Source organism: Zingiber officinale, chromosome 9B (assembly GCF_018446385.1).
Source record: "Zingiber officinale cultivar Zhangliang chromosome 9B, Zo_v1.1, whole genome shotgun sequence".
Lineage (NCBI taxonomy): Eukaryota > Viridiplantae > Streptophyta > Magnoliopsida > Zingiberales > Zingiberaceae > Zingiber > Zingiber officinale.
The window spans coordinates 4,260,978-4,273,293 of NC_056003.1; the positions used below are offsets into that span (position 1 = coordinate 4,260,978).

At 42.8% G+C, this 12,316-nt stretch overlaps 1 protein-coding gene across 1 annotated transcript; it reads right to left on the minus strand.

Annotated features, from left to right (window-relative positions):
- Positions 1-399: 399 nt before the first annotated feature.
- Positions 400-1,738, minus strand: LOC122024405 (TLC domain-containing protein 5-like). Its single transcript, XM_042583028.1, has 5 exons — positions 1,314-1,738; positions 1,091-1,231; positions 890-1,009; positions 701-796; positions 400-602 (listed from the first exon to the last, which is right to left on the minus strand). Exons 1-5 carry the CDS (start codon positions 1,530-1,532, stop codon positions 477-479), a joined length of 702 nt encoding a protein of 233 aa, XP_042438962.1. The 5' UTR covers positions 1,533-1,738; the 3' UTR covers positions 400-476.
- Between the last annotated feature and the right edge of the window lie 10,578 nt (positions 1,739-12,316).

Sequence of the window (12,316 nt, forward strand, 5' to 3'; positions counted from 1 at the left end):
AGACTACAACCAGTGGCTGGTATGTCAATCGGGGTCGCGATCAATAGTATGATTCTTGTTCAAACGACAAGAAAGAAAAAGTATGCATAATTATTCATGTGCCTAAATCCATCCGGCCCATTCAATTCGATCGTCTTCTGATTTTAGTGGATTAAAAGTTTTATTGCCAGTATAATCTTAGTGGAGGTTCAAGGACTAACAATGAAAAATTTCTTTGTTACATTCATTAGCTGCACAAGAAAACAGTAGCGCGATCATTGATTGCAGCTGAGGGAGCTAGCAGTGTTACGTTCATCCGAAAAGGTAGGTAGACTTCTTTCTCTCTAGACAACTTAATTAATTCTCGAGTAATTAACAAAACGCCACCAGGTTAGTAGTCCATGCATTTAACGCTCCAAATTTCACGAGAAGCTAGAATTCAGAAGCAAATTACAATATCGACAAATTTTGTTTCATTCACTAAGCACTAATTAAATTCAATGAACAGAAACTTTGGCTGCCTTATCAACCGTCCTCGTCCTCTTTGCAATCTTATATCGTAACATCTTGACGATCTTGTAGAACCAAAACGCACTGACCAGCTGCAGACCCAGCGCCATGGCCTAACAAGTAACAAAACAAAAGACTCAACTCTAAAGTTGCTAATTAATTAAATTTCTAATTTGTTTAAGTCGACCGAGATTAATCATCTAATTAACACCTTAATCAGGAGCGGATTTTCTGCTGTTAGGGTCACATATGTCAGACATGGGCCAACAACCATCCTGGCCAAGGAAAAGGTAATGGCAAACAAAACCTGCATCACAGGGAATATATATATATATATATATATATCAATTAAACAGTTTTTTTTAATTATTATTATGAAAAGTTTATTGAGAGATCTTACATCGACAGTGAAATTGAGGTTGGTGTCTCTGTAACCAAGCTCTTTTAGAAGCTCCCTCATGTGGAGGAAAGGACTAGAAATCTCTGTGATCCACATCGATGCCACCATTTCTGACCCACACTGTCAAATTAACAAAGCCGGCCACGCTTAATTATCTACAAAAGATTCAAAGCATGCATCGACGCACGTATCGAAAGTCACCATTTCATAGGCGAGCCCTGCTCCGATCCCAACGATGCTAACTACGTGGTGGATTAAGTTGTCCATCTTGGGATTTTCGTCGAACAGGCAGCACACCATGTCATAAATCAAATAAGACAGCGTCACGGACAACGCCTTCATCTGAAAGAAATCAGTGAAACAGAGGAGACTTAATCAGGTACACGAATTAATTCAATTAATTGAGAGACGCGAGTTCAATTGCCTGCAGAGGAGAGGAGCTGGAGGCCAGGGGACACGCAGGGCATCTCCAGTCCTGCACGGAGAAGGAGGCGAAGGAGACAGCGACCGCGGCGTGGATGGTAGAGACGACGCGGTTGCAGAAGTCGAAGGAGCGATTCTGAAGCAGGCTGCGGACGAGCAAGAAGGTCGTCGACCAGAAGAGCGCCCCCGAGATCACCCAGTTCACTATGTAATCCTCCATGGCAACGTCTACAAAGGGATGCGATTCTCCTTGAGGATTTCAACAGCTAGCTTGGCGATTGCGCTCTGTTCCATTCGTCAATAATTTATGCAGGCGTGCGATAAATATTAGTTGAGCTAATTTAATTGCTCATGAACATGAACGCTAACAACTGGGTCATTAATTAATGGCGAGGTAAGTGGCAAGTTGTTCACGTGGTCCACCTGTACGCCGTCGATGAAAGCCCGAAAAGGTTGGAGAAAGTTGTTTACAGAGAGAGATGTTGGAGAAAGTTTTGATTTGCGAGGAGATTAATTCCTCTTTAATTCCGCCTAAAATTCTGATGTATTTCCACGTTCTTCGATTCTGTCGCAAAGTCTATATGCCGAGTCTGGATATGAATATTAAAAGGTTTCTTATTATCCCTTAGAAAAATCAAATGACGTATATTTATTTAATTTTATTTATTTGTTTTTTTAAAATCAGTTGCGTGAGTTAATTTTATCCTACCAATCTAACATTCTTAAATCAATCAGTAAAAATTTATCTATTAATTTATCAAAATTAATACTCGATTTTTACATGTTTAGAAAATTTAAAAAAAGTGTATCGTCGCTACAACCTGGATAGGAGATGCGGGCTCATGTCATTAATGGTGCAACTCCCATGAACGTGAAATTGACAAGGATTGGTTCGAGTGAAGGATTCACTTGTTTGATTAATTTCACAATTTATCGGTTTCGAGTTGGCCTGTGACAGGTGAGAACACGTAATTAAATGGAGATGTGATGGCTGATTAATGGACATATATCTACTTCGAAACAAACCGCTGCAATTGCAAATTGTACGTAATTCGGTTAATTAAGCTAGAAATAATGTGCATCGATATATAGATGTTATTAGGCAAATCAAAAGCATCAACAATTGTTAATTCGGTAGATTAAAAGAGCAGTGCATCATCAAAGTGTAAGATTTAGGTGAAATAGAGAAAAAAGCTGAAGTAGTGATTATATTGTAATTTGTACGACAAATATCTATAATATGAGTAATTAAGGTGTTTCTATGGATTATCGAAGTTAATATTTGTATAAGTGTTGATCCTGTCCGAGCGCTGAGTCGACGGACGCTGGGGACGTGGTACGCTCCGCTGTCTCCGATGGTGATGTAGCTTTCCGACGAACCTGCAAAGAAGCCGAGTCGGGAGGAGTTTCCCGGCGACGACCCTCCGACGCTCAAGTCAGGCAACAAGAGAGATAAAGTAATGTGGCTACAGTAAAGAGTTGCGCATACCTTCGTCGACGTCTGGGGGTCTTTATATAGGACCCCAGGGAAGCGCGGGCACACTTCCCCATGTGTGCGCGCTTCCCCAAATATACCTTAACAAGTCTGTGTCAGAAAAGTACCTCTGTCGCCATTCCGCAATCGTCCGAGCATATCCCGGATGTGACGGTGGAAGCTTCCACCGTATGATTCTATGTACGGCTCGACCGCCAACTCTGTTGTTTGTCGGCGGCAGGTGTCTCGAGGATGATGTTATCCCCTGTCTCCTTTGTCCTCTTGCGTTCCCTGTCTGTTCCAGGGCCGAGCGGATCGGCCACTCGGCAGGCATATCACTTCTGCATCGGTCATATGCTCGGATGAGACTGCTCCTGCCTGTGTTGCCTTGTGCACCGGCCGAACGGACCGCCCGCTCGACCCTTGAAACCTTCTTACCTTGAGCATCGGAAACTCGACCCCTAGTCGGTCTGTCATTCGGTTCGGGGGATTCACGGCCGGTCGGCCTGCGGTACCCGGTCGGTAGGTCTGCTTCTTCCGGTCGGCCGGTCTCCGGGTTGACTCTCTTGACCTTTGACCTCCACGTGCCGTTGACCCTCCGCCAATGAGGATCCCTCGTCCTTATCACCGGATCACATGCCTCCCCCTCAAGTCTAGTCGAAGGAGGCTATAAGTCCGACTGACTGGACTATGAATTTGGTCGAGCGACACACTACAAGAAAACAGGGTATCAGAAACAGAATTTTAAAACGGAACAAAATTTTGTTTTAAATTTTAATAAATTATAAATATAGAAAAAAAATAATATAGAAAAAAAATTTAAAACGGATTTTTAAATAAATTAGAAACAAAATTTATAAATTAATTTTTATAAACAAAAATAAATACGAATTAGCAACGAAATTTGATACGAAACTAGTTTTTGTTTGTAAATATGTTTAAAGTTGTTTTAAACAGAAAATAAATCTGTTTATAAAGTATATAATGTGAGAAATAAATTATTAAATAATTATAAATATATTTTATTTTAAATAATAAAAAAGCCTAAACCTATTTGAGCGTTTCTCTCCCAAATCTCACACTCGTGTTTTCTACTTCGTCGGCGCACACGAACGATTTCTTCTCCGGCTGCAGACACACGATTTCTCCTCCGGCTTGCACGCGATCTTCTTCTCCGGTCCCAAATCAAGCATGGCTTTAAGACAGGCATGGCTCTGACTTAAGGGGCAAGCGATCTTCTTCTCTGTCTCCAAATCACGCACGCACAACCCTCCGGCTTAAGGCGCACACGATCTTCTTCTCCGACATTCTTTCTACGATCCACTGAACAAGCTTAAGCTCAGGTATCTCATTTGCTTCTTTTCCAGCCTTCTTCTCTGTTCTAGAACGCGCAACACCAGTTGTCTCCTACTCATGCGATCGAGGTCATTCGTGTGACCTAATCGCGCGGTGGCTGTTGCACACGAAGCTAGTCGCTTGCACGACCTAATTGGTTGCTACCTTGGCACTACCGCAGCCACCACATTGGTTGCCTTGGTCGTCTTGGCTGCTGCCTTGGTCATGTTCTTTTATTTATTGTTTTATTAATAAAATTGTTTTTTCAACAAGATATTATTATAACAATGTTTTAATATTGTTGTTTTCTTGCTGTGCATCCAAGTTGTCATCCAATTGAAGCAGTAACAAAACTTTGATTTTTTATGTTCTTGTTTCTTATATAATCTAATTCTAGATTGAGATTGGCATAGTTGTAATTATTGTATGTTAACTATATAATCTCAAGTAAACTTATCATGATGAGATGGATCAGGTACTATAAAGTATAAACCATCATACCAAGAGTTATTCATGCAAACTGATACAAGCAATGGTCATGATTCAACAATTTCTGCTTGTGAAAAGGGTTATATTTCTGACTACCATCGATTTGGATGGCTATGATTTTTAGCTCTCTGCATATATGCACTTGGACGCTTCAAGGATCTTGTGGCATGTACTAATGGACTTGTTTCTATACTGGTTAGTCTGTGGAACATATATTTCAAACTTCTATGCCAGTGTATTTTATTGTAGAAACATTTTCTTCACTTCTAAAGCTCCTTATTACTGTTTTTTCCCATGTAGGCTATACTTATTCTCCATTAGCCCAAGCATATCAGGAAATTTAGTATTCAAGACTCACCAATCTTTGGTAATTACATCCTGTACCTTTTTTTTTGTTTCCAGTATTGTGAGTCAATTATTTGTATATTGTTTCTCATCTTAGTTGTGATTGCTAATATGGCATTCCATTTTCAGCTAAACGGTCAGATAAGGGAGTCAACCTTTTAGCTTCTCTATGCTAGAAAATATGATGCCTCAGAGGGAAAACTGCGAGGAGTAATGGAAATGACAAATAACTTGATAGTGGGCATATTGAAAAAAAACCACAAGAAGCTTCAAATGCAAGGAATGAATGTCTGGCTTATATCGACACAGGTCTTAAGCCATCTTTACTGCTCTTTTACTTCATACACTTTCTAATATTTGTGTCATAATAGTTATTTCTATGTTATAGATGGCTTGACTTATTTTGATAACCTCTTGGAGGAAAAGTCATTAAAGTCAAGTATATTTATCTTAGAGAAAGATTATGAAGATGCAATCCTTAGCTAGATGAGCAAATGTTTGTTAATGACAGTGAAAGTATAGTTGGTAGTGGAAGCTTATCTGGAGGCGCTATTAACATGTGTGGAACAAAGGTATGGTTATGCAGCAATATGCTTCTAATTTATCGCAATCTGTCTGATTGTTTGATGTTATTCAATCGTAGAGAAAGTATGAGTTAATTGCTTCACCAGCAAAGTCTATCACAAGTCCATTGTCTCCACTCATGTTCTCCTGGTTCTCCTTGGTCATAGGATGAGGTGGGAAGACAAATTTCAGATGATAACATGATTAATGATGCAAGATGCGAAGAAGATAGTTCATCAGTAGTTTGACGAAGAGGACCTAATCACGGGTCTCAAATTCCAACCAATATTGATGAACGGACTCAAATAAATGTGGTTATGAATAAGTAAGTCATATGACCTTTTAAATTTATTAAGTTTTGATACTTTTGTATTAAATTAATTTTGTTGTTATAATATTCTTAATTTTGTTATCTTTAGATTTGTCGAAAATGAGGTTCCTCATGAAATTACAAATGATATAAAAGGAGTGATTAAAGGAGTATGGCCAACGTGGAAAAAGGTACCTAATGATATTAAAGATTTACTTTGGAAAAATTTTAAGGTAAGTAATACATTTTTTAATTAGAGCAGCCATTGATTATTTATTCACATATGATATTATATATAATCATTGATTATTTATTTGTTTTGATGCAGTTGAGATATAATTGAGATAATTTTACCGACAGAGAAATGAAAAAGGTATGGAATGAAAATTCAAGTGAGAGATACAGGGCATCCATTCATTTGGCTAAGAAAGTAGCATTATCATCTGCACAAGAAGATTTAGGAAGGAAACCAGACATATTAGATATGATAGGTAGAGGACCTGATTGGATGGAAGCTAATATATGGAATGACTTGGATAAAATTCATCGGAATAAAGAAGATCACAAGATTAAATGTGAAATTGCATGGAAGAATAAAATGACAGCGACGGATGAGTCTACTACCAAGCATACTGGGGATTCAATTTCTTTTGGATCACACCGTGAGAGAATGGTAACTCTCCTTTTCTAACATGTTTATTCCATTAATTTACACATTTGATAAATTTATTATATATTTGACATTTAGATATAAATTCAATGTATCTCATTTGTTTTATTTTATATTGACATGTATTATATATGATTGTAGAAAAAAGATTTGGGACGAAATGTGGATGAATTTGAGGTTTTTGAACGAATGCATAAAAGAAAGCAAGGTATTGGAGAGTTTGTGGATAACAAATCAGCTCGAGTTAGTGTAAGTCAACATAATTAATTATTCATTAATTTTCTATTAGCTTATATTAATTCTTACTTGTTGGTTTTTATATTTGTTAAACTAATATAAGCTCTTGTAATATGGACAGGAACAATATAAAGAGAGACAAAATGTTGATGATCAGTCTACTCGACCTTCATTCAATCTCAAATCATGGTGTGATGTGGTGGGCGACCCATGTAAGGGGAGGGTGTACGGATTTGGACGCAATCAACATTTTAGAAGATCATACAATGGGAATTCCAATGAAATGTGCTCTCATGAGAAGAACAAGGAATTATCTCAAGAAATTGAAGACATGTGTGCTATTAGCAAGAGGATGGAGGAAGAAATTACTGAAAGCAAAAATAAATTGGAACTCGTTATCAAAGAAAATAGACAGAGGGAAGAACAACTTATCGAGGAAGGTAGGCAAAGAGAAGAAAATCTAAAAGAGATGGTTCGTAAAATGATTTAAGAGGCGGGATATACAAATCATTTATATCCAGGAGGATCTGATCCCCGTGAGCGCCGTGATAAGCGAAATAAAGATTAAATATTGATGTTATCTTTGATTAATGGTTAAATGTATTTAGATGATGTGAATATTTACTTATTTCAATATTAATTTTATGATACTTTTGCATTAGAAATTAATTGTTTTAAAAATTTTAAATTTATTTGAAATGTGTGCATGTTAAAAGTATCATGTAGATGATAAATATAAATAATAATATAAATTTAATGATAAATTTAAAAATGAAGCTATATATAGATTTATAAATAAAATTATAAACGGATTTATAAACCGATTAAAATTATATTTAATATGTTATTTGAGACAAATTAATAATGAGTTTAAAACAAAATTTGTGACAGAATTTATAAACCGAATTATAAATGAATTTATAAACAAATTAAAATTATATTTTTTAGGTAATTTGAGACAGACTAATGACGGATTTAAAACAAAATTAGAAACAGAATTTATATTTTCAATTAATTTCATTTGGTCAAATAAAAACAGATTCACAAACAAATTTTTAATTTGTTTATGAAATTTGAGACGGAATATTTCCGTATCAAATTTAGCCACGGGGGTTTCACTAACGGATATTGGAAACGGAATATTCCGTCTCAAATATTCTTTAGAGACGGAAAAATGACTATCAGAGACGGAATTTTTCGTCTCTGAAGCCTTGTTTTCTTATAGTGACATTCACTTTGCTGCTCTTGAAAGTATATTTCCGATCGGCCTTAGGAGGCCCCTTCGGCCGATCGGCGAGTTGGTGGCTATGCCTTGTAATTTTGATTTCCATTCGCTGCTTGTTGCGCTACTGTTTCGAGGGTGGTCGGTGTCGTCGGGTCTCCTCGAAATTCGTGCCAATCCTTATTAAGCTGCCCACGTGCGAGTAATGACGCTCATTAAATGCCACCCAATGGCTGATCGCCATCTGGCAAGTCCGCCGTCATTGTACGGCGAGGGCATCAACTTCGATTGGACAAGCGTCGGTTCAAATCTGGCGGTCCGATGCTAACGCTCGTTTCGATGACCTGGATCGGACGGTGGTGGTGGACTGAGCCCGGGGTTTATGAAGTGCCGACGCTGACCCTCCTTCCATCGTTCTTGCCTTCGCGTTTTTGGTGATTCCTCTCGCGACCATCTTCCCGACGTTCGCTTGCCTTGGTGCTCCGACGAACTTTCGACCTTCTCCTTCACACTTTGCTCTCAGTAAGCTTTCTCCTATCTCTATTTTCTTCTGTTTTCTCCTTTCTGGTAGTCTTTGCATTCGTTCAGTGTAGTTTTAGTCTCCTCCCTCAACCCTTTCATTTTCCTTTCCTTGGTCCTTCCTTCCTCACTATTGTTCTGGCGATGGCTAGCACCTCGCAGCCTTCTGATCCTTCTCCTGGCCTATGGTATATGACCATGGTTAGCCGGTTCGACGAAACTGACACGGGGCGCTTCCTTAACGAATTTGAACTGCCTCCTGACCATAGACCAGTTTTAGCCACCTCCTCCGATCGACCCCATAATCCGCCGATCAACACTGTTTGCTTTTTCCGCGACCAATTCGTGGTCGGTCTGCGCTTCCCTCTACACTCTTTTATCCGGGAGGTTTGTAACTATTTCCGCATCCCGCTCGGCCAACTCGTCCCCAACTCTTTTAGGTTGCTGTGCGGCATAGTAATCCTTTTCAAGCTGCACGGCATTCCCTTAGCCCCAAGAATTTTCCATTACTTCTACTATCCCAAACAGTCCGAGTGGGGTACTTTCCTCTTCCAGTCGCGGATCGACCTTGTCTTCTTTGATAAGATGCCGACCTCGAATAAGCACTGGAAGGAAAGTTATTTCTACCTTCGCTTCCCCGAACTGCCGTCCTTTCGTACCCAATGGCAGACTACCGTGCCGAGCCCGCCGGACCTCGGTAGATACAAGAGCCAGCCGGATTATCTTCATGCGGCCAATCTATTAGCCGACCAGAGGTTCAACATCAACAAGCTACTCTACGAAGGGGTGTTGTATATATTCAGCTTGAGCCCGATCCGAACGAAGCTCCCGTGTAGCATGAGTAAGTACTTCCCTTGTCCTTTTTCCTTTTGGTCTAACTGATTTATTCTTCTGTTATGCAGCTGACATCATGTGGCGCGCCAAGGTTGTTGAACGACTGAAGTTGAAAGCTGCCGAAAATGGAAGCGTTGGTAGCCAAGGAGATGGCCGATCAAGGCATCGCGCCGGTCGGCTCGCATGCAGACGAAAGCGAAGGCACTCCAACTGAGGCCCGAGAATCTGCCGCTCAGGTTGCCGCAACTGGAGCGGCAGGGGATGCTATCTCTTCGGCCGATCAGCAGCAGCCTACGTCTTAGGACTCCCTCCCTTAGAGACAATCGACCCGCTACCCGCCGCGCATGAGGCCATTTCTTCTGATCGGACTCCCTCCCAGCTCGACTAGCCAGCAGCTTCGACTGGAGCGCCACCCGTTAGTTCTGTGCCCCGGGTCCGCCTTCGGCTCAAGCGCTCGGACATTATTTCTGCGCCGATCGGCGAATCGTCCAGCCGAGCCGTTTCTTCTCAATTGGATCCGAGCGGTAGTCGAGTGATCTAATTCGTCCTTCGTCTTCCCACCGAGGAGTTCCTTTTGGCGACAGATCAACCCACTGCTCCCGAGCACCAAGTTACTATTCGAGGGCCGCTTGCCAAGACGTGGGAAGATGCGAGGGGTCGGGTCGCCCTGATGACTCCCAGTCAGCTAGCCGACAGCCATATGCAGCAAGCCACCGGGGTATGTTTCTTAACATGCTATTATGGTGACTTCACCAGGTTCCTGACATTATCCCATCCGAACGCAGCAATGGGTGGAGAACATTGCGGTCAGCAATTGTCTGGCCAAACTGGAGGAGGATTTGAAGAAACTCCAAATTTCTGGAGGGGCGCCGGCTGAGGGGCCCTCGTACGCCACGCTCAGGTCCGAGCTGGCCAAGACAGAAAAACTGCTAGCGGCCGAGCCGCACAAGTCTTCCGGCCTGGAAACTAGGGTAGCTGGACTCGAAGTCCAAGTCAAGTCCCATGACCACCAGATCATTGTGGCCACCAACAGAAAAAATAGGGTCGTTGCTAATCTGGACGCGATGAAGGTGCAGGTCCGAGCGATGGAGCAGCGCGTCACAGAATTGACCGACCTGCTATCTGCTGAGAAAGAGAGCCGATCTGTCACTGAAGCTAAACCGCAGGTAGATCAGAAAGATCTTCAGGAAGCTCTTGACACCTCCCGAGCGGCGCTAAAGGAATACCAGGATGGAGAGTCCGATCGCTTCGAGGTGATGAGATGGAACTACCTCCGATCGGACGTGTTTGGTAACAAGTTCAGCGATCGGCTAGTCCTGTCCTTCGAAGAGGCCATCCGGGCGACAACTATTTACCTGAAGGCCAAGGGTCATCTCCCTAAGGACACCGCTATTCCTCCTCAAGACCTGGTCGGCCTGCTGGAAGCTGTTCCGGAGTCCATCTTCGAGCCCCTGGAGTGAGGAGTGCTTATGATTTCCCTGAGTAGTGCTTTTTGTAACTTGAGTAATGCTTTTTGTAACTCTTCCGATCGGCTCTATTGGCTGAATCTTAATGAAGCTACACCATCTTTCTATTAACGTACTTTGTCCATACTTGTGTCCTCCGATTGGAGCGTGGACTACTATCATTCGTGTCTTCCCCTTTTTCTTTTCGTTAATCGTTTCTCTTCCTGCTTTGCTTTCCAAAGGAATTTTTCACGAAGTATTCTCTATAACTAGGCTGCTCGCCTGAACACCCCCACTCCTTTTAAGGGAATCCCCGCTAGATGTTCGTGAAGTACCTTTGGTAACACGGTCGATCGGCCGCTCGGTTCACAGGCCGACCTCCTTAGTATCTTCTCGCCGATCTATCTGGACGGAAGTACGTTATTATTTCCTTGTCCTTATGGACAAGGCTTGTTGATTGCTAGTGTTTATCACTTAGCTGAAGCCCGCCTGACTTGTCGCGTCTACGCAAGATAGTCTTCCGGCCGGGGGGCTTATAGTCGCCGGTTCGACTCTAGGGTTTAACGTCGGCGCTTGACGGTCTTCAAACCGGGGGGTTTATAGTCACCGGTCCGACTCTAGAGTTTAACGTCGCCGCTCGACGGTCTTCAAGCCGGGGGGTTTATAGTCGCCGGGGGAGCTCGACGGTCTTCAAGCCGGGGGGTTTATAGTCGCCGGGGGAGCTCGACGGTCTTCAAGCCGGGGGATTTATAGTCGCCGGTCCGACTCTAGGGCTTAACGTCGGAGCTCGACGGTCTTCAAGTCGGGGGGGTTTATAGTCGCCGGTCCGACTCTAGGGTTTAACGTCGGAGCTCGACAGTCTTCAAGCCGGTGGATTTATAGTCGCCGGTCCGACTCTAGGGTTTAACGTCGGAGCTCGACGGTCTTCAAGCCGGGGGGTTTATAGTCGCCGGTCCGAATCTAGGGTTTAACGTCGGAGCTCGACAGTCTTCAAGCCGGGGGATTTATAGTCGCCGGTCCGACTCTAGGGTTTAACGTTGGAGCTCGACGGTCTTCAAGCCGAGGGGTTTATAGTCGCCGGTCCGACTCTAGGGTTTAACGTCGGAGCTCGACGGTCTTCAAGCCGGTGGATTTATAGTCGCCGGTCCGACTCTAGGGTTTAATGTCGGAGCTCGACGGTCTTCAAGCCGGGGGGTTTATAGTCGTCGGTCCGACTCTAGGGTTTAACGTCGGAGCTCGACAGTCTTCAAGCCGGGGGATTTATAGTCGCCGGTCCGACTCTAGGGTTTAACGTCGGAGCTCGACGGTCTTCAAGCCGGTGGATTTATAGTCGCCGGTCCGACTCTAGGGTTTAACGTCAGAGCTTGACGGTCTTCAGAAATGAGCTTATAGCTCGGATAATACACGCCCGACCGAACGGCACGGGGCCTTCACCATCGGGCGTTTGGCTCGAATAATATTCTCCCGGCCGAACGGCACGGGGTCTTCGCCATCGAGCGTTTGGCTCGGATAATATACTCCCGGTCGAACGACACGGGGTCTTTGCCATCAAGCAGTTGG